Here is a 23,346-nt window from a genome sequence, read left to right as displayed (position 1 = left end):
TCATACGCCCCAGTAACATTCTTGCCTGCCAGTCAGTAACAGCTTTTTTAACAACAATATAAGGAAAGATTAACTTTTTTATTTCATCATGCGCAGCCCACACATGAAAGGCATGTCAGTCACAGACACTCAGTTCCCACGTGGCTAGGGTGCCCTACCTACCTATTTTAAGTGATAACACAAGGAGAACAAAGCATTACCTTCCTCTCCAGCAGTAGAGTTTCCAACAGCCTCCCTTTCCCGGTCAGCCTGGTTGGAAACAGCGCTTCCACTTTTTGTCCTCCGAAGAACACTGAATGCCTTGTTTATTTTTTTAAAAGATCTGCTTCTGATAGTGGAGCGTTCAAAGTGTCGAGCTGCAACGGCAGGAAAATCAGATCAACACAGCTCAGCAGTTCTGGGCTAGAGCCACTTCATTCCTGCAGCCACCGCCGTACAACTGGGCATAAGATCGACAGCAAGGCTGTCGGCACATCACCTTTGCACCTTGACTCCAGCTGATACTCCATGGTTGCACCCACTTATCCTACCTCTGTCACACGCCCTCGCACTGTCACCTTCCCTGTCTTTTTTTCACCAGCCACACACAAAAATCTCCTGTGAGTGTGGTAGCCTGGGAGAGAGTAACCCTCAGTTGAGGCAGAATCAGCAACAAACGTGTGAAAAATGCATGTAGATGGGAGAAGCTCTTTCCAAACTCTATAAGCTCAGAAAGGAAAAAAGAAAAACAAAACAAAAAGCTGGAAGTTGTTAAAACTCTTCTTGGAAAAAAAAAAAACCAACAACCAAACCACCCAAACCCCACACCACTGCCTCAAACCCCTGCAATGCTTTCAAGGGGGAGCCAACGATATTGACAGTAATAGCCAAAAATTTCATGTCAGAGATTCAGGAATTGTCAGGTGGGATAGACCAACTATGCCACATTTTAACCTGTGTCAGGCAATGCAAAAAAAGGTCATAATGCTTTCAAAGAATGTTACTCTTTTTTCCATCCTGCTGAGGATATCTTTATGGCTGTTCTGCCTCTCCAAGCTCTGCGTGCTAGACAAACACTGTAATCTAATAATAAAACATCCCCTCAAACCAGACTGTGGCCTCTAAATTCAACAAAACTAGTGGGATTTAATTTCATTCTGGTGTTCTCTTCTCGCCCCCTCCCTTTCCTTCTCTCTCTAACCCCATGCACACAAGAGGATGACGCTGCTCATTTTCTAGTCTTTCTTCAGCCCTTCATCCATTGTCCCAGATGCAACTGGTGCAACTCAAAATTCATCTTGGGCTATTCATTTGGACTATTCATTTTGGCTGTTCATTTTGGCTTCAGAGGCCTCAAATACAAGCTCTGAACTCACTGCTAATGCTTCCAAGTCTGCCTTTGCCCAGGCCATGTTTTTCAAATATGATACTCATCAGAGCTGGCTGCAGTGTTGTAGGGTGAAGAAGGATCGAGGCAAGGTTTCCTGGTGCAATTTGTCCTTGACTGTGGTTGTTTCAGCAGGACCAGCTCCTCCAAGCTGCACCTCCCTGGGAAGCTAGCCAATATCCCCTAAGCTGCCAAGGCACTTCCTAAGGTTTGTTTTCCTGAAAATTCTTGGAAACTGCCAAGCACAGTTCACTGCAGGCTTTGGGGTAGGTGCCCAAAGGTGGGCACAGTCTATGAGGGTTACTTGGGCCACCATATTTTGGTGAAGCCATTACACAGCTATATCATCTCCCCAGCGCGTCACACATGCCATTTACTCTTCCAACTGATCTGACTTGCCTAAATAATCTTTCGTAAGCCCTATGGTTTTCATGTGTGCAGCTAGTCCATCTTCAGCTTGCTGCTGCCCGTGGCCAAGCAAATTTGGTTTTCACCTCAAAACTATTTGGCCACTGTCTGTGAAATTTGATAATCCATGTAAAATTAAAGCTTTCACACTCTCTTTTTGTTTTAAAGCCTCCAACAGCATACGTTTCACAGATGACAAATGCTGAAAGAGGCCAGCAGGCTCTGAAACCATCACTTTTAGTTCTTACTTCTGTTTCGGTTGCTACGATGCAGGTCTCCAGGGCTGCTACCCGACTGGCTGTCCTCTGAGGTGGGGCTGAAGGCTGGGTTCACCAGCCCTGGCTCATCTGTCATTAAGGCAATGGCTGCAGCTGCTGAGAGCTCGGGGCCCAGGGCAGCTACTGCCAAGCTGGAGCCATGGTCTGGAGAGCAGTCTTGGGAACGCCTCTTCCGTTCCTTGGTAAGGCCATAGTGGGACGCTCCTTTACATCTAAGGAGAAGGGAAGGAAAAGAAGACATGATAACAAGTTGTATTTGAATGTTGCATACTTATTGGAATTATATGGTGCCAAGATAATTTGCCACTTGGAGTAAAAACTTTGATGATCACAAGACGGATGAATTATAGATGCTTATTAACAAGAGGGAAAGATGCCAACCTTACCAGGTCACACAGAATAAAGAAGAAGGAAAACTGTCCTTCGAAGTAGCTAAGCTACCACCTTACACGGAAAGACTACTGCTGGTCAAGAGAAAACACAGAGCCACAGCCTTGTGTGTAGCCTCGTGTATAAATAGTTACTACGAATGCAGGAGGACAAGAATAACAGATGGATAATTAAGCCAGAGGTTACAGTCTGTAATTTCTCCCTTGTTTCTCATCAATGAAGGAGAGCAGCGTGAGGCCTGACAGCTTCTCCAGGTCTGCTGGTGAAATAAAAGGTGCCTCACCAAACCCTGTGCCATGAAAAAACTTTTGGTCACCAAGGCAGTCGCACTGGGAGCACAGTGCTGTGGTCTTCCATGCAGCAGGCAAGGTCTGCGCTTCAATGCAATACGTGAAGGAAGGGCTACAGGCTCAAGGTGAACAGGCTCTGGATAAAAACACAAATCCTAAATCCTGACTCAGCCTCTGCAGTGACAACCTTCTGTTTCTGGTGCGTGTTCCCAGAAAAGCTGAAGATACAGAATCTCAAGAGGAAAACTACGAGCCTACTTTGAAACAGCTTACTTGTAGTCTCAACTACCTGCTCTAGATTCATCCCAGACAACAAGGGCAGGATCACACATGGCTTTTATTTCTTAAGATTTGCTAAAGAAAGTCACTTGAATGAAATTAAAGGTCAGTGTGTGCTCTTCACGAGTCAGTATTTAATTAAAGCTATAAAATAACTGGAGACACAGAGTGGCAGAAGGACACAACTCCTCTCTGCGACTTCTCTCCAGCACCACTTCTGCCCAGTGACCACCCTCTATAACCTCATTCACTGCATTAAAACAAAGAAAAATCTGCCTTTCAATCATAATCTAATGAGCTTGCTCTACTTGCAGTTACTATTATCTCTTCCTTCGTAGCAAAGGCTAGCTGATGACTTTCATGAAAGTGCCCTGTAGGACGAACTCACAGAAATAGCTTCAGAAACCCTTAGGGATAGAAAGCTCTTCATAATATATGGCATGCACAAAAGGCAATGCATAATACATAGAGTACACAACGCTAGTGGGTTAAGTGTCAGAAAAAGAAGTACACTGAACAGAGGCCTTGGAAGAGAAATGATTTATGGAAGCAATTCCTGGGACAGAAAGATGAGATGAAAACGAGTCACAGATCTCTCTGTATCAGCTTCAGAGCAACAGTTTAATTTCTCTTATGGTATTGGCTTTTTCTGAGAGACAATTGAATCAAAAATAGCTTTCAGCACTAAATTATGATTTACCATCATTTAACTGATACCACTTCTGACAACTTTTCTCTTAAAGATGGGAAAAAATACCCAAGCCCAAACTGTATCGTACTGATGCAACTGTGTAAAGGTTTTGTATATGCCTTAAAGTTTGGATGGGAATGGCTGTGGCAGAAGTTATTTCTGAAACCTTTCACAAGCAAATTGAGGTGTCTCAAAAGAAAGTACTCTCATGGAAGAGAAGCCTGGGCAACTACTTCAAAAGACCAACAAAAAGCTACTCGGAGCACCTATTCCAAGACAAGAGTGCAACAATAATTGTGAAAACAGAAAGGAAGAACTCTCCTGCCTCCACTGCTGCAGGCATTTTCCTATTCCTTCCCAAAAGAGAGGTGCGACTTCCTCACCCCTGAGCATCCCACACTGCGGCAGGGTGCTTTCCTTTATATTTCACAGGAAGCAGAACTACAAAGGCCTTTCTCTCTTGCAGCCTACTTAAACTTCTCCAAGGCAGCGTTCTGGGAACCTGTCCTTGACATCTCCCACTTGCAGTAACGTCACATTTACTAATCCAGCCTATGGATGTCAACAAAAGAGTTTTTAAAATGGTTTAAAAATTTAATGCAATGAAATTAACACAAAGAAATGGCTCTGAAGTGAATTGTTTGCTGTTCTCAAAAGACAATCTCTGCCTTACAGATATCCTGCAAAGACTCAGAATATAAGTGATATTCCTACTCCACATTTTATTTTGTTTGCCTCTGTTTTCACCATGCCAGTAAAGTTTCAGCAGCTGATATCAGAGACCAGCCTTGTGAATGGGTCCTCAAACACACATCTTTCTCTTTTATTTCTGGTGGGTTGCATGAGGATCAACCTGAAGATCAGAAGTGGCTTGCCCCAGAGATTCCCAGCTGCATGGGTTCATCCATTGCCTCGTGCCCATCTGCATTTCACTACCAAAGCCTTCACTTTCTGTGGAAATTCTCACTCACTGCTGCTGGCTGCACTGCAGACGCCCAGTTAACAGCATCAATCCAACAGCAATGAACAGCAGACGGTTACTTTGAATGCAGAGAGGGCTGACACAGTTTAAGATGTGGCTTATTGGAGAAGACAAGTCATCATGATACAAAGCACAAGGCACATCTTTCTAACTCTGCCAGAAATAGTTAAAAGGGGACCAAGAGCTCTTCAAGTATGAGCACTGAAGTTATTTCTTAAATAGCTGTGGCAGGCATAAACGAACACAGCTCAGGTCCTCTTTCTTCAGATTAACACAGTGTCCTTGAAGAAGAAAAAAAAGCCTCAAGCCCTCAAACTTGTAATAAAATCTGCAACAGCATCTCTTCACTTTCATTGTTTTCCTTGAGCTGACACTGCTGCGATAACAGAAAACAGAAGAGTTGACTGTGTAAGTGGAATCATATTTATAGTGTCTCAGCTACATTTTTCCATATGGCTGGATTTGGCTCCCAGAAAAGAGAGATCCATAAAACAGCTACATGCCAGTACTAATTATCTCTCTCACTGTGATTATTAATCAGCTGCCTGATTACAGCTGGAAGAGTGGGATACCTGATTAACATAGGCCAGTCAGAAAGTGAACCCAACGCTGGTTGGTGGCTAAGGTGACCTATAGATTTATGTTTCTTCTCAGTCATACTGAACAGTGAGTACATCTGTGCGGCCATACAATTCTGAGACAATTTGAAGACCAAAGCCAAAAAAGACGAACAGACATGAGTAACATGTGTTGTACAGTTCATGCCATTAAAGCAGCGTCACTAGGTGTGTACAGGAAACTCAGAAAATAGTTTCTTCTCTTTGCCTGGCCTCTTTTATGAAGCAGAAACATGCCATACAAAATCCTGGCTATATGAGCTAACCACCGGGCAGTGAGAGGGCAATGGTGGCTGCTGAAACCTTACTCAGGGCTGCAATTATGGCTGGCACCAACATCATCAGCTGCAGGGCAAACCTCGCTCCATGCCTTGCTCTGCATGTGAGGGACGCTCTCCACTGCAAGCTTCAGGAGCATCACATCCAAAGTGATGGAGCCAGGAGATCCAAAACCCCGTGGCTGCCTTAACTTGGTGCTACCATTTGTAAAAACAAGCTTCAGTCAAACTCAAGGCTAACGGATCATTTCCACATCAAATTCAAATAAAAACAGTGGTTTGAAAGCAGAGATGCATTTTCCTTGCAGCATTTCCTTGCAGCATTCCTTACTTACACATCAAGCGAGGGCCTGAAAGTAAGGTTGACTTCAAGAATTTCCATTACCCAGGCTGACACAGGGGAAAAACGTAAAGGCAAAACACAAACAAGGACAACCGTGTGGATTTTTTCACTTCATTTCTAGTGATCTAGATGAAACAATATCACAGGCAGAAACTGGATGTGTATACTTTAAATGCATTTGCTCTTTTAAAAAATCCCTGCTTTCTATCTGTGTCACTTCACAGGCTATTCTTCTTTCTCCCTGGCTCACACCTGATTTCCTGGGCAAGAAACAGGGAAAAAGAGTGAAGCTAGAGAGTGGCAGTGCTTGTAAGCCAGGGCTGGCACAAATAAACAGAGCGGAAGTTCTCCCTGCCCAGTTCAAGCAGTGCTTTCCCAACCTCACTTCCAGCACACTTAAGACTTTGGTGCCGTTTTGCTTTAATGCACAGACACATTGTCTGAGTGCAATTAAGAATAATGTATACAAAGCACTCAGGATTGCCCAGCGGAAGAAAATACTGCATAATGGGCTGTCATCGCTGATCCAAAGCTAAACTGAGATTGGGGTAGACAAATATGTTTCAGCTATGCCCCCACTGCAAACAATTTCATCCCTGTGTAAGCTGGGCTTGTCACGAGCCGGGATCAGAAGTATCAGCAGTGTGTATCACGCCCTGACCCTACCACATAAACTTTCCCAATTGCTCTGGTATCCCTGAACTGATCCAGTGGAAAGGCTGATGGAGAAGACAGCCAACAAGGAGTGTGCTGGATAACATGCTGCTGGCAACCTCACTTGTGAGACCCTGGTGAGAGGCTCTTATCACATCCGGCAATGGAGGGCTTGACTCACAGAAAGGTGCTGGCAACTCCTGCCCCATGTGAGCCATTCACAGTGTGTGCATCAGCTGTGACTGTAGCTCAAACATAACCCTAATACCAACCATATGGATTTTAGGCCAAATGCTTAAACTCTCAAGCTTTCTGGATGTCACAAGGGAGTGAACCTACTTGGTCAGTTCTCAGGCAGAGACGCCACCAGCTCTTCTGATCTTACTTTTGCTAATAGTGTACCTGAAACTAAAGCCAAAACTAAAAAAGAGTGAGGCATCTAAACTCCAATCAAGTTCCATGTTACAGATCTAAGCTAAAATGCAGTAAACGTACAATCTCTCTTTCAGACCAACCACACCAGTGTTTAAAAGGCCAGAGACATCAATGTCTTCAGCAGTGAAGGTGACCTGTATCCTGCTGCTCTTTACACCCAGTGATGCTGTATCATCCTTGCTCAGAAATCGGGTTTCTGTAAATCCTGACCCTATGTACAAAATTCCTTGGTTTTGCTATACATGAAAATCAATCCTGAAACAGCAATGCTTTTTCCTTGGTAATTCTGAGTTCTTGTAAGGATTAACTGCAGCATAAATGCTGTGTACAAAATAAGCCTCATAAATAAGAACCTGATTTTTCTTTTCTTTTTTTTTTTCTTTTTTTTTAATGCATTTGCTTTTTCTGCTTTTTACAAAGAACTCTATCACGTCAAGAGCATTCCTCAAGACTCGGTAACCATCAGATATGGCTAGGAAGGTCCCGCCTACATTAAACCTTCCTCAATATTCCTAAAGAAACAGATGAAGCGTCTAAAAAGCAAAGTTTAAACTCCTGATTACATTTTCCAACCAACATTTGCTGAGTCAGGCTGCAAAAACCTTGTCTAGACATGCAACTAGAAACAGGCTGTTCTCTGCACCTGCACTTGAATTTTGTAGTGCAAGCAGTATTTCTAGATGCTCACCACTGCTCTTCCGCACCCTGGCATTGATGCACTTGGGTATCCTCTCCATGGTGATCTCCCAGTGTCAGAGGCTTGACATCTTTTTTTTGGGGGGGAAAAAATGTGCTCATTTTTCACCTAAGTGGGAAATGGTCCCAGTTATTATTACTCTTTCACTTCAATAACCCTATAAACAAAAGCCTTTTAGAGACAGCTTCCTGACACCTGGAGCATCAGAGCTGGAAGAGGCTTGATCCCTGCTGCCTCTGGAGTGTTGAGGATGAGCAACTCCATCCTGTTCTTGCACAATCACTGCTGTTCTCCATGTCAACATGGACATAGCTACGATAGTTCAGATGAGGCAAGTGGGTTCTCTGACTAGCTGTCAGAGAGATTTTCACATGTCATTTGCTCTCTATTGTCAACCAGAAGCCTTTGCTGAAGTATGAACACATAGTAGATTTAGTGGTTCTGTATTTCTGCATTACTAGTCTGTAGATATTTGTAACCGTCCTCAACATTTATTTCTTTAAGCTAAGGCTACTTAGCTCCAATACTTTCCCACAAGACAGGAAATATCAAATATAACTTTTTTCAGTTTAGTTTCTGTATATCCCTGTTACGGTTTCCTATGTTTTTGTCATGCTTTTGGTTTTAATGAAGCCATTGTAATTTAACAAACTCTGAAACAAGCTTACTAGCAAAGCCTAACATTGTGCTGTATCTTATCTGTAAAGATCTGACCCCAGGGAAGGGCTGTCATTTTCAAAATGCTTTTGCACTATGATGATGCCAAACAAAATCTATTTGTTTATTATATAAAGAACGTGTGCAGGGGTATCTGTATACTTACACTTCCACATCAGCTATTCTGTATGAATTTGGGTGAACCACCAGAAAAAAGACATAGTTCCCACAGTTAAAAAAAATAGGTTTTCTAAGCAGAAGAGGAAAATATATATTGAGCTTTCTTTATAATTACTGTGTTAGTCATCAGCCAACCCATTTCTGTGACTTGATGGCTGAGAATGAAACTCAGGCATTGCTAGTGATTTTGGTGCAGAACTGGAATGGCAGTTCAGAGTTCAGACCCCACAGTTCCCAAAACTACTGACAGACAGACCGTGCCAGACACAAACTGAACAAGCATTCAATGGTAACCAAATCCCCATCTGAAATTCGACTGCTCATTCTGAGGGAAGGGAGGAATCTTCAGATTTCCTACTAGTTTTCAGGAGAGTTGAAAGAACTTGGAACACATTTTTACTCTTAAATAGATTGCAGAGTTTAAATTTCATGTACATGCTACCAAAATATCATGTAACATGTGGACGTGTTTAGGTGTATTTTCCCATTTCTTTAAAAAGCAAAAAGTTGTATTTCAACCACCATCATCAGCTTCTATTATGAAATCTTTTAAAGGCCCATTAACATGTATCATGGGAACAGGGAATTGGAAGAAATTGATAACCAACATTAGTCTCCTGCAATTGTGGGCAAGAATCATGACTGGGATTATTGTGCAATGATCCCAGTTGGTGCTGGGGCTGTGCACAGACTGTTGGTTCAGATCATGTTCTCTCCCTCCCCTGACACTTTTTCCAGGCCATTACTCTTATCACTGATGATTTTGAAACTACAACTTGTTTCTTTTCAAGGTTCAAGCATTGTTTCAAGTTCCAATCTTAAACCCTTCTAACAAATTACAGCTGTCTTACATATAGGAGAATGGAGCTGTAAATTGCTAGAGACAGCTTAGATGGGCAAGCCAGCATATGAGCTGGGAAGGCCAATTTCTTTTATGGATTAGCACTGCTTCTGTATCGTGCATAACACAACTACTACTTTAGAGAAGCTGATATTCACAATTAACTTTGTGGCTTCATCTTCTGTTGCCCTTTTCCCCACCTGTGCTCAAGACACAGATGCTCTGAGGATGCACAAGGGCATCAGCAGCCTGTTCCCACTGCTTGTATAAGGCATGGCCTTGGATTGCTGCTACAGCTTCTCCCTCTTCCAATGCTGTTTTTAAATGTAAGGCTTGTGGAGCAAGTAGACTTCAAGTAACAAACATGAGGAACTGACCAGGGTAAAAGACTGCAGTCAGCTTATTAATCAGTATTTGCTCCTAGATTACTATAACAAACATTTGTCATCACAGGAAAGTTACTGGCTAGAAGTACAGAACAAGAATGATCTTGTGTGATGTAAAACAACGGCAGTATTTATTTATACTGAACTTAATTAAACACTGAGGCTTCCAAAGAATAATCTACATATCTCATGCAATCTACTCACACCAGCTGACACAAACAAGGAAAACGGAGGAGCCCCACACTATCTCTAACTTTTGGTAGGTGATTAAGTACTGACACACCAGGAGTGCCCGGGTGGCAGATTTAGAGCAAAATAAAAGGGAAAAATAAGAGGTAGAGGACTAGCATTTTTTAGCTGGTGGGAGCCTGTAAACCTTGCTGATGGCTTCTAGTGCTTTTAGCATTCAACATATATACAACATCTAAACCCACTAATCCTGTTCAATTACGCTAGTCCCAAAGTACTAAAAACTCCTCTTGACTTCAGCAAAGGTGGAGCTTGATGAAAACTTCACCGGGTGCTTTCTTCGCCTTCCAGAACTGCATCATTTTCTAAACAACACACTTACAAGCTTCAGCCTTCCCTATTCTTGAAGAGTGAACTGGAACATTGTTTCAAAAAAAAGTGAGAAAACACAAGTTAAAAAAGCCTTCAAGAGGTTTCTTCATGGAAAACTCGGGCACTTATTAATGGTACGTTCTTTTATCTACAGACAGCCAGCATGAAGGAGCAATTGCGGGTAGCGTGTGTCGGTTGGGTATTTGGAAAGCAACGTAAGACCTGCCACCAGCAGCTGTCAGCTTCATATCTGGTTTTGAGTCCAAGACCATTCAAAGAACGGCACTGGTATTCTGCGGGCAATCTTGACTAGTAATTTTGCCTTATACTAGTGAAATAGTATAGCCCTTTTACAGCAGAAATTGAGATCCTATGTAATACAACTGCAGCAGAAACACTGAAAATATTCCTAATTTAGAACCTTAACTGAAATATGAACCTAAGGAAGATCACAGCATATATATACAAAGTCTCAAAAAATGTTAATACTGCTAAAATTAAGTTACCTGTGACAAAAATAACAGGTGCAAAGACAAAGAAATTCTTAAGGCATTGCAATGCTATACCTCATAATACCACACAATCCTTACACTGTATTTTTCAACTTATGTTGATATATATATAATTAATGTTGAGAATAAGCATTCAGTCTGTTGATTCATGTGTTTTTCATGTTTACTGTTCAGTGCTTTGATCACCGGATTATATTCAACAGGTATAACTAGTCTCCTGGAACTTAGTATCTCAGCTTTGTCTTCCCCTCCTACTATCCCCACCTATACCGTAAAAACTTCATGATGCAGTGAGCAAAATATGCTTGTAATGGGACAAAGGGGTTTGTTTTTTAACAAGAGTGACAGTATCAGCGTAACCTGATTGTTGTAGCCACAGCTAGAAGATCCTGCCAGACAGAAATTTTGTACATACACGTGCTTAGCACACAATTCTTTATAAAATAAAACAAATGACAATATCGCCTATGTCACAGACTCAACAACTCAGCACTACTGAGAATAGGTTCGAGGCTTTGGTTTCTCTGATGTGGCACAAAGCAGTGACGCATGCATATCAGTCTCTAAGATGCAAAATAGTAAAAAGGGAACACCACGTTCCATTTTAAGATGTTTTCAACCCAAGGCCCAAGTTTACTAGTACTTTCTCCACTGGAATTTGAAATTACAGGAAATGATGGGGCTCCAGCCAGTAAATAACAAATACTGTCTTTATACTCTTTTGTTGAAAGAACATACTTTGGACAGCCACCGCAGCTCTAACTCTAGTGGCACTCGCCTCTGGCCTCAGTGACCCAAAAGTCACCTAAGATGCCTTTTAGGTCAGCATGGGTATCTAAATTACATTGCTAATGCATCTTGGTACACTTCAAGCTCTGAACATGTACTTTCTTTCTCATGGGGACATTCAGAAAAAGATCTCAGCATGACTTCTCAGAAGCTGAAAAACCACAGATACCTGTCAGATGCTCCTCTGAGTGCTGGGCAAACACCTCCACCACCATGTCTAAGCAGTACCTTAAGATGTCACAAACATTTCCCCTTTTAAAAAGTAGTTCTCCTGTCTTATCCAATCCAATGATGGATATTCAGTGAGGACCCTGTATAAGTCCTAGAGTAAGTGAACTGCACGTGACTCATGGATCACTGCGTCTTAAAACCCTTAAACAACATGGGTTTCTTGTAGGGGTGGGAAAGGAAGAGTACAACATTTCCTGGTGTAACTCAGATTCAATTTCCACGATTTCAACCTACATGAGTATTGACACTGGCATAAGAAGTACATAAGTCACACTGTTGACGAAGTATCTCATTACACTATATTTTTTTGGAAGATAAACATAGCCAACAGTACATTTTAGTAGAAAAAGTTCTGGTTTCTACTCCTCCTGGCTCCACAGTATTTCTTTTGCATGTCAGGCTGGAAGAGTATGGATGGATCAGAGGGATGTTACAAGCTAATTTTCAGAACTGCGCTCCACAAACCCATTGGGCATGCAAAAATCTTCGCTGCTTATGGTTTTATGGATTCCACCCAGCTAAATATGAGATACTTCAGTGAGATATTTCAGCCTCCCATTAAAATAAACACACATTATAAAAGCATTTAAAGGCGGCAGAAACTCCATATTCAGCCTCGGCATAAGTATGACTGGAATGCTGTTTACAATCTTCTGAAAGCTCACACGGTAGGAAATGCTCACTTATGCTGTAAAAATTGTGAAACCCAAGGGTTTTTTTGAATCATCATTTATTTACAGAATTATCAGAAATACTTTTAACCTGAATTATTTTATAGAAGTCTGAAATTCACCAAGCCCAATTTACTCACTCTTCTCCCCACTACAGGCAGTGCTACTCTCAGTATCACTGAAAGCATCCCAAAACACAGCAGTGTAGTTTCCCTGTCATGTGCGGACCACTGTCAGCTCTCACTCGCAGCAGAGGCTGACAGAGCTCACACCCTCACACCTCAGTTTTCACAGTGCACTAACCAATAAAGCTCAGGTCAGGCTGGGATAGCGCTGGTGTCTGTTCCTCCTGCTGAAGCTTTTTCAGGGTGGTAGATTAAGAGAGAGCTGGATGCTACTGCCAAAAGAAAAACTGGTGCCTGGGAAGGGAGACTGAGTCCTGCTTGCTGTGGCTTTCCAGTTGAAGTTGGAAGAGGTTCGTAAGAAAAGGCAGTGTCCTGTGGTTACTCCAGCCAGTATCTTGGGAAAAACATGCAACACCATCTAGGCACACAGGGCCTTCTGCAGCCTGAAGTTGAAGAAGTGACCTTAGAGGCTTCAGATATAGGATGAAACCTCTCTGCAAAATTGTTTTGTTTTCTTAGACCACCAGGTTATAACTGGTGAATCAAGGGATACAATGCATAAAATAGTGTGGAAGCAGGAATCCAATTATGAAAACACTTACTTAGAAAAGATGCCTTCAGAAGTGGGTACTGTATTACTAACAACACAAAATGGATTTCCCTGACAAAGACAAGTATCATAGAATCATAGAAGAGCCAGGTTGACAGTGACCCTCTGCAATTGCATTTTGAAAGTCTTCAGTGATAAGAACTCCATAATATCCCTGGGGAGGTTCTCCCAAAGAGAAAAAAGTAGGTGAAACCAGCTTTTGCACTATATCTTACTTTAGCTTCTTCATAAGCATTAGCTTGCAGATACTACAGGTTTCTTTAGGTTTTCTTAGGCACTTCTACTCTTTCAGATTTCATGCTACTTTTACATAGTATAAATAAGAAAAAATATATTATTTTTTCTTTAATTATTCAATTTATTTAAAAAAATCATTATAAGAGGCAGCCACCTCATACTATCTCATACTGTCATTAACTTACGTATCTCACTAAAAGGGAGGAAAAAAAATTCCCAATATGTTCTTTAGGAAGCTGCTCTTTCATTCCCTTTTTATGCCACTGCAGCATTGGGAATTACAATATTCAAGCTCTAATAACTATCTTTGCTTTTGAAATTAAAATGCAAACATCATGCATGCAGCTGAGCACGTAGGACCCCATGGGCAAACCTGGGCGGCAGGGCTGGAGAACTGAACCATGGGCATGAGCTGCAGTTATATTCCAGTGGCCTTGCCCCTGCCATCCTAGGAGAGGGCACATCCTGCCTGACCTTGCTGCTCCAACACAGAATGGGTTGGGGCTGCTGTGCGAGAGGCTGCCTTGAAATGAATCCAGACCACGAATTCCTTATGACAGGTTGTGGCATCTGGGTGACTCAGCCAGCCTACGTGCCTGAGGCTGTTCTAACCCAGGCTGCAATTGTGTTAACATCGCAATTTAAGTAGACTTGGGTCTCGTTAGCAGTGATGATGGTCCCCCTGAAGGAAAACCAAGGTGGCATAGGAAATGATGTCAGTTCATTATCAGCTTTGGAAGAGGAATAATTACATCTACCTTTTTCAAACTGAGATGACCCTGGTTCTTCACAAGGAATCTGGCAATTCAGCAGTATGATCATGCCTTATCACCCGCTGATTTTCACAGCAAAGGCACACGTCTTGACTCAAGGCGACCCAAGCCATCACAGATAGGATCAGACTGGATATGTACACTAGTGTCCAGTGGACAGCAGTGTGCTGGGGTATTGGACATGTTGGCAGCCCACATTCAGACATACATAAAACAAATCCTACATGTTTCATATAATATTAACCCAACAGCCTGTCAATGCAGACAGCTCATTGAGCCAAACCAACCAGCTTTATAACACAGAATAATCTTACAACTAGGATGAGAAAATTTTCTCCTGTTCCAAAATATCCACCTCCATCTGACATGGACAATGAGGATTAAAAAATAAATGAGTAGAGAGCCTAAACAAAACTGGTAGTGCATTTAAATATATATACTTTGAGATGTGGGTCTCTTTCAGCATTTTTTGCAATGCCTTGGGGGCCAGTGGTTGGTGGTTTACTTATCTTCAGTTGGTCGGACCTTCTGAAGAACTTCCTTAAATGCCTTGAAACAGGTTCACTTCCTGAAGGGCAACACTAAGCACTGTGTTTATAAGGGTGCAATGCAGAGGGAAAAGGAGGAGGAAGAAGAAAGGGAAATAAATACCTAAGTTTAGTGACTGTAAACAGAACAGCCTCGTGGTAAATTATTTTCTTATTTCTTTAAAAGCTAATTGAAGATGCTACAGCATCATGTAGGAGGGTTTGATGAGTATTTAGATATTGTCGTTAAGGAGACCTTCCAAAATTGAGCACAAACTGTTCTGCAAAGGCTAACCACATCTGTCTCCAGAGATGGTGTTGCTTCCTGTGCAGTTGTCTGTAACAACAAAGTACATGATTATTGTAGTGGTTCTGGAATGATACAGTACGTATATTATATGTGTAGAAACACACTTCTGAGGATAACTTCCTTTGAGACATCCCTGTTCCAGAGTAAAAGCGTTCATCAGAGAAGCTACCCTAGAGTAAGAGCAGTATTATCACTTCATCATGGATTAACTTTGTCATGTGCTCAAACCATCTTTTGGGAATAATTTCTGCCCTTTCTTCCCTGCCCTTTCTTCTGGGCACCAAATGGAAACTATGTGAGCTCTCAGTGACAATTGTAAGTGCCGGTTTCCCAATCCCATTGCACTCTAATTCCAAGTTCTGCGTCTCAAGATCCTTTCTTCAACACTAGGTAGTGGCCATGTATAATCAAGGTAACAGTAAAATTACAGCTTCATACTAAGTCTACAAAGGTAGTTGCATGTTCCTTTAGCCCACAAAGAAGCAGACATAATGAAGCACAGATACTCATGCCAATAGACATCAGTAACACAGGGAAGTGAATAAGGAGATCCTTTTGCTACCAGGGAAAAGAAGGTATTTATTTTTGTTCCTTTGATAATGTGTTTTCTGTTAGTTAAAAGTATCATTTTAACACTGTTGCCCTGGTAAAATTTAGGGGTAAAAAAAAGCTTTCTCAGTTTAGTAGGCAGACTTTTTGGCAGCACCCTTTATAAAACAACCTAAACCCATAAAACACAGTTCATCTCATCAGCTGTGTTCAGGATCACTGAAGAGGTGAGACTGTACCATAGTTCAAGCTCTGGAGCTCTGTGAGAGCCAGAGCCTACTCCTCAACATGCCAAATCTTGAAATCAAGGTACAGTTTGCTTTATTTCATGTGTAAATAAAAGTCCTTAGGGCTTACTATATTTTTGTCCAAATTCTGCCACGACACAGCTTTAGCTCATTTGTGTGTTCTTTAAACTACCTTAGCACAAAAAGCAATAAGAATAAAAGCAGTCCCATAGAGCCCTAACTGTAGGAATAGTACTTTTACTCCCTGTCAGATACCTTAGCATCTCTAGCAAAAAGGAGAGAAGGGAATGAAATTAAGACGTCCATTTACCCTCTAAAAACACAAAAGATGTTTGGACTTCTAAAACAGCTTGGGTGCTGTATCCAAGTGTTGCTAAAGATGCAGAATCATGGTTCATCTGAATCTCTGTGCTCAGCCCTAAGCCTGACAGCTCACCATTAGCTTGCAAGGGCAAAGAGCAGTTCCCTTCAATGTGACTATTTCAGAAGACCTGGAAGAAACACTCTTTGCAAAGCAGCAGAAGGGAGGGGAGGATAAAGCAGCAACTGCTTCCCTGGCACAGGGGACCAGAGGCAGCACAGATGTTCTTTTTGGAAATGTCAGAGAGGGAAAAAAGTGCTGAGGGAGCTGTCATCGGTGGACGGCACAATAGGCGATTCCAGAAGAGTACTTCACACAGTCATAATCTTTTCTTGAAGGCGTTGCTCAGGGAGCCCTGGTCTGCCTAACTTTGCACATAGCAAACGCTGCTTGAAAAACAGGCATGTAAATTATAAAAGCACGTAGGATCCAGTTTCCCTGTTTTTCTCTGGTGAAGGAGAGCACAGATGTGTCTCAGCACAAATGATGCAGCAAAGAAAAGACATAGCCCTATATTAGAGCCCTCCTGCCTGGAGAGCCACCTCCAGGCAATGCCAACAGGAGGGTGTCTGGCCAGACCCATGACTCCACCTCTCTCCCTTCATCTGACCCCTTGGTCTGACTGCCACAGGCCAGGTTCATGCAGCGCCAGTCATCCTATTAGCTCGCACAGAAAATAGCAAAACACTGTTCCTAGGCTCTGCAGGAAGTCCTGCACCTTCAGAGGCAAACCAGGATCTCAAGGTTGTTTAGAAATTCTGCTGATGTACACCCATACAGCAAGCCACAGCAGCTGTCAGGTGGACACGGACTCCTTTCTGTCCTGCCTGGTGCCCAGGGCCTCCCTAAGTGAGAGGATGTGGGCAGAGGGAAGGAGGAGTGTCAAATAGTGCCAGACCTATCGCACCTTTGAGAGCGGGCAGGAGATGGGGGAAAAAGATCATGCAGAACCTTTCTGAATGAAGAAGACCCAACCAGTAAGTCCTGAATTTCCCTGCAATCAACAGAAAAAACCCAAACCTGAACCCTTTGCTTCCTTGTGCTTCAGACACTGAGGTGAAATGGAGACATCAAAATGATTCCTACTTCATCCCCATGACTGTGGTCAACCAGAGGTCTGATGAGAAGGGACTGGTATTCATTCCTAGCCTACAGCTTTATCATTCAGCTTCTTCAGTAGCTTACGAGATAGGCGGTGAGTCTGTTCACCCCTAAACCCCTTGAAGCCTTTTGTGGTGATGTGGATGACCCTTACAAGGACTGTCTTCACCACTGGAGACGAGCCTTTCTACATCCTTGCCCTTTAACTGCAGATCTGACCATTCAGCGATGGGCCGCTGTGTTATCGCTAATCCTGCTACTGTCCTGGAAACACCCTGTTCCGAAGGGACTTTCTGGTCAGCACTGAAGTCATGGAGCTTCTGTCTGCCAATGCAGGGAGATAAATTACAACAAAAAAAAAAAAAAACCAGGAGAAAAGTCACAGTTTTGCACGATCTGTTCTCATGCATTGTCAGAAGGGACGGGAAAATAGGAGCCTGAGGTTTTACAAAGCTCCCACACAGGGGTGTGTTTTTTGGAGGCTGCCACAGAGATTGCAGAAGCTGGAGTCCGCGACATTTTATTTGTATTGTTTCAACTCATTCACCCCCACGCCCTCAAGGGAAGTTTTGTTTCTGAAAATTGCTGTTTCTGCTAAAAACCGCAGGGTGTGAATTAGTGTGGTCAGATGCTCCTTTCCCCCAAAACATTTTTTTGGATCTCCACTATTCTCTCTGCTATAGGTGCAAAAAATAGAAGGTTACCCATATACACAGAATCTAATTTTCTTCCTAATTCATCCTAATAAAATTCAAGAGACTGATATGTTGAAGTCAATGGAATAACACCTGTATAGAACTAATCTCAGTGAGGAAATAATCAAGCACATTGACATTATCATTTTCATTAGTTTGTCCATCTTGCATAGATTCCTCTGTTTGAGTACCAGAATGGCAGGCAGACTAACAACTAGAGGCAAGGTCCTTGAACCAAACAAATCAACTAAGTAAGAGGAATTGAATGATTATGACCCTTATTTTCTTGGCTTATTCTATTTTCTCTGTTTGTAGTGTGTTTTGCAGGACAGTTTGCAACTCTTAAGGATTTCAGTCCAGCTGGTAATTTAACTAATAGAGAATCACCTGATAAAACTCTGATTAGATGTCAGTTCTGACACCTGAGCTGTTTCACGGCCTGACTTAACCTGTGTTTAGTCTAACAGATAGATGTTTAGAGTTCACCAAGACTGCCAAAGTGAAGTTATTATAAAGAAAGTCACACCAAACCTGGTCAATCTGTAAAGCTTTCTTTGTTTTCAGCCTTCAACTCCACATGTTTTGCTGAAGTTAAGCTCTGCAGCTTAAATTCACAATTTACTCAATCTGTAAGTTTAAAATATGAAGCATAACCAGCTCAGAGTTTTGCAGTGCTGAAATAGTGCAAGGCGATTGAAGACATATGGTTTGGCATGCTCAGCACCACTGGAGTTAACTGGAAGGGTGCTAGACAGATCAAGTCAACCCTCTTTCCCCTTCCTCCTAACTCTCCTTGCACTTGACAAGGCACAAGACACTCGAGCCCTTTCACAGACCAGTCAGGTACTTCAGACAACAGAAGGGAGCAGACAGGTCTCACCAGCACTACAAGGACAGGGCTTGTGCAGCCCTGGCAGAAATGTCTCTCCATGGACTGACTGAACTTAGCAGTTTATAGATAGGCAATCTCCATTAACCTACCACAGTTAAATCCTGGACCCTTACCCTGCCCTTTTTTGATCTTTACTCTGTGCAACCATCTTACAACCACTACAGTGGTTGTAATGGAATTTGTGTCAGAGAGCAATTTATATTTTTAAACCATCTCAATTCTCCTTCACCAGACAGAACAAACATGCTGCTGCCATGCTGCGCAGTGCTCAAGACAACGCTTCCCCAGTAACCTTGGTACTGTTGTACTGAGTGGGGAAGAGGCAAGAACAAAGGTGTAAAGAAAACAGGAATTCAGAGGAAGTAAGGGAAAGACAAAGATTTCAGGTGGTCAGGATCAGCCATGTGGAAAATAGCTAAAGAAACCAAAACACAGCCTGATACTGGTGATAACAGAGATTGAATAAGCATTACAGGTCAAGTCAAGGTAGCCAACAGAAAGATTCTGATTTAAAGAGTTTCAAACCCGCATCTTCTCTCAAAACGTCTACAGGGCAGAAGCAGCTGATTTGCACTTTGCAGGTAGTGAAGAGAGTTTATGTAACACTGCAAAAAGATAAGCACCTATTTAAGAGCAAATTGTTATTTTTACCCAATGCGCAAGCAAATCAAGCTCTCTCATGACAGACAAAAAGACTTCCTGCTGTCAGCTGTGAGTTCTTTTGGTGTTGTAAATCACCACAGGGCACAAAATCACTGTGGATTTTTTTGTGTTGGTTGTCAACCTCTATTTGCTGGGGATTTGAAAAACAGAGGAGACAAGAAGCACAGGAAGAGATGAACAACAATTAGCACATCTCAACAAAAAGCAAGGAGACCATCGCAAATCTGTGAACTGCATTTTCCCCCTAAGAGACCATTAACCCCTCTGCAATACTGACTTAGCAGAAATATGAGGGATGTAACTAACATCTGCTGAAGAAGAAGGGGAAGGAGAAAGGGAAGACATACTGTGTTGTGAGGTAGGTAGAACAGGAGCAAATGCATTTTGGAAATGTCTGGTATGTATTACAGTCCATCAGCTTTAGAAGAGAGTTACTTGGTCCAGGCCTCCCTTTAGAAATTTCTTTTGTTGACTTGGGTCATGTTACTATTATTCAAGCCCAGATTACAAGAAAAAAAAACAAGGCAGATCTGCAGGACTTCCCATTTATTTGCTCTGTCAGCCCAACATATTAAGTGCAAGTTTATACATACACGGTATATCTTATTAAATGATGTGTCCTGGTTTGGTCTATTCTCTTCTGATTTATTCTGAACTCAAAGACCGTAACTGTAAGACCCTTCAAACCTACAGATGCTTAGACCACAGGAGAAAGAGCAGAAAACAAGTGAAATGCGGCGACCATTACTGTCCGACTTCATTACACTCATGCTTTGGAAGCATAAAACAAGAATGCGTTGGAATTTAATCTCCTCTGAGGGAAGAAACTGGAAGCAGCACATTTGCTAGAAATGGCATACACTCAATCCACTGAAAATTGTCAACACATACAAAATTTAAATGTAATTTAAAAATGGACATTGAGAAAATTTAGAGACATAGTGCCAAGGAAACCTCACTTGAAGTGTTATGTACAGTTCTGGTGTCCTCAACACAAAAAGGACATGGAACCGTTGGAACAAGTCCAGAGGAGGGCCACGAGGATGATCAGGGGACTGGAGCACCTCCCGTATGAAGACAGGCTGAGGAAGTTGGGGCTGTTCAGCCTGGAGAAGAGAAGGCTGCGTGAAGACCTGAAGGGGGCCTACAAGGATGCTAGGGAGGGACTATTCATTAAGGACTGCAGTGATAGGACAAGGGGCAATGGGCTCAAACTTAAACAGGGGATGTTCATGTTAGATACAAGAAAGAAGTTCTTTACTGTGAGGGTGGTGAGGCACTTTAGCGGGTTGCTCAAGGAAGTTGTGAATGCTCCATCCCTGGCTGTGCTCAAGGCCAGGTCGGACAGAGACTTGGGTGACAGGGTTTAGTGTGAGGTGTCCCTGCCCATGGCAGGGGGGTCTGAAACTAGAGGATCTTAAGGTCCTTTCCAACCCTAACTGTTCTGTGATTCTATAAAGTACGTCTGTGTGACAATACCTTTCACCTACGACAACACAGTGAGAAGCAGGCATGGAGAGCACAGCACATCCCCAACAGTGGAGGCTGCCAGTCCTGTGCCAGGGCCCAGGTTGCAGCAGAGGAACATGAGGATGGCATCAGCGGCAGCAGCCACAACTGGATGCCCATGGCGGGATCTCCTCAGCATTTCTAGACTGATCTACTAATATTACTATCATCGATATTTCCATTACAGTCTGGGTTGGGGCAACGTAGCAGCAACTGCACTTTCAACTATGCTTATCCCCACAACAGATCCTAATGACAACTGTAAAAGCAGCAGTGCCAACAGCGAACAAGAAACACCAGCATATACACATCGCATTTGGGAAAGAATTGTACCCATCCATTCTGCAGCAGTGCCACCTTCCTGGTGTAATTACAAACCAGGTAGGAAAGCTCAAAAGGGAGATGTGCCAAATGTTTAAGCCAGAACCAGCGGTGAGGTTCCTGTGGGAGCTGACAAGGGCAAGTCACAACTACCTCCCAGGATTCCCGCTCCCACTGCAAAACCTGCCTGGCAAAGAGCTGTGTTGCAACATGTGCTCTTCATATAGAGTGCTTATTTCTGACTGTAATATAGCCTCTTGGCAGGAGATGCTCATACATATCAAGTGAAACAGCCTTGCTCATCCATACCAACCTACACATCCTCATACAGCAGCAGCAGCACAGCACAATCTCTGCTTCCAGTGGTCTCCTGTGGCTCAGAGGACAGATTTAGTTAGTCATGCCTATCCCCTCTCCATAAAAGCCTGCTTCACAAGGGATGTTTTCTGGCCTCTCATACTGTTAAGCTATAAAATTCACAAGCAAAGGGGCCTCTGCTTGATGCTCTCCTATGAAACAGTTCCACTACTCATTTTACATAGGAAGGAAGGTTAAAAACAGTGGGACATCACCAGTGTTAACAGAATGTTAAAAACAACATTAACCATAATGCTTATCACATATGGGAGAAGAGAAGGAAATACCTGAATTATGCTTTCAAAATCAGTACTGCCTGTTCTTAATAAAACACACACCATCAAGGCCATCGGTCTACTAATCTTATCAGTTCACTAAGTTTTACAGAGGAGAGAGGAAAATACAGCCCTTAGGTCATGTCAAATTCCTTGAATCCTCTATTTAAGAGGCTACTAAATTACCGAAATTCAACATGAAGAATATATTACACACTGTCTAGTGAATGATGGGACAGCAGTGTACATTATAGAGAGAAGTGTAAGCTCACATGAAATGACTTGCTGACCTAAACCATTTGCTCCCTGCCAATGTGATTTCAAGAGAGTTGAGGAGGAAAAATAAGTTCTAAATAAGTAATACACTAATGAATTCATTTTGGAGCTGAACTGTATACCATTAAAGACATTTTAGTAACTTACTTTATATTATTTATGTATAAGATTTATTATTAATTACTTGAAACATTATCTTTATTATTAATTTTATAATATTTATTAATAATATTTAGTATTTAGGTAATAATAATAGGCATTATTATTAGGCAATATTTTTATGCAGTGAAATAGCAGAAGAGCAAATAAAAAATGAGCATGGCTCCAGCAGCTGCAAGTATCTTGTCTTAACCTAACTTCATGCCATGTGTGACAACAGCATCAAACACTGAGACAACCTGCAAGGGCAGAGTCACCAGAGATGATTACTTCCTCTTCGCACAGGTATCCATTATACTCAGATCAGTGTCTTGATAAAATGAAGAGAGAACGAACACCAGAGCAGATACAGTTAGATATGTGTGATTGTTACAACCCTGATTGTCTGCCTGCACTGCTGAGAAGAGCAAGACTTTGTCAATAAAGTCGGATGCTGATGCCAGCAGCAATTCAATAGAAAGGAGACAGAAACTTCCTAGAAACATGGCTTGATTTGCCCACTGTTACAGTCATCTTCTTTTCCATCATACCGGGAGGACATACTGTACAATATGTGGAAGTTACGGTTGCTTCACAGTTCATTTTTTTGTGTGAAAGTTGTACAGCACGTTGCAGTCTCCAACTGTTTCACTGGGTTGCTGCCGAACTTGCTTCAATCTATATTCAGAATCTGTTGTCAGTTAATAAATTATATGGATGGCCAAAACATGTTCTAGAGAGAACCCAAGGGTTCACTGACTATATTCAGTTTTCACCAGCTGCAACTTTACTGAGGCCTAGGGTGAATTCAACTTTTTAAGATGTTTAAAAAACCAAAATGTT

The 23,346-nt window shown here is 42.3% G+C and overlaps 1 protein-coding gene across 5 annotated transcripts in view; it reads right to left on the bottom strand.

Moving 5' to 3' along the window:
- The window catches only part of LNX1 (ligand of numb-protein X 1), a 91,192-nt gene that overhangs the window by 32,693 nt on the left and 35,153 nt on the right, over window positions 1-23,346 (bottom strand). For all 5 annotated transcript variants that reach the window (XM_065697242.1, XM_065697250.1, XM_065697271.1 and 2 more), the window contains 2 exons: window positions 2,023-2,264; window positions 201-356 (listed from right to left, as the gene is read on the bottom strand). In XM_065697242.1, coding sequence (XP_065553314.1) covers window positions 201-356; window positions 2,023-2,264 — 398 coding nt within the window. The remainder of the gene's footprint in view (window positions 1-200; window positions 357-2,022; window positions 2,265-23,346) is intronic.

Source organism: Lathamus discolor, chromosome 1 (assembly GCF_037157495.1).
Source record: "Lathamus discolor isolate bLatDis1 chromosome 1, bLatDis1.hap1, whole genome shotgun sequence".
NCBI classification, from domain to species: domain Eukaryota; kingdom Metazoa; phylum Chordata; class Aves; order Psittaciformes; family Psittacidae; genus Lathamus; species Lathamus discolor.
The sequence above is the reverse complement of the archived record's forward strand: the minus strand, read 5'-3'. Positions and strand labels throughout refer to the sequence as shown.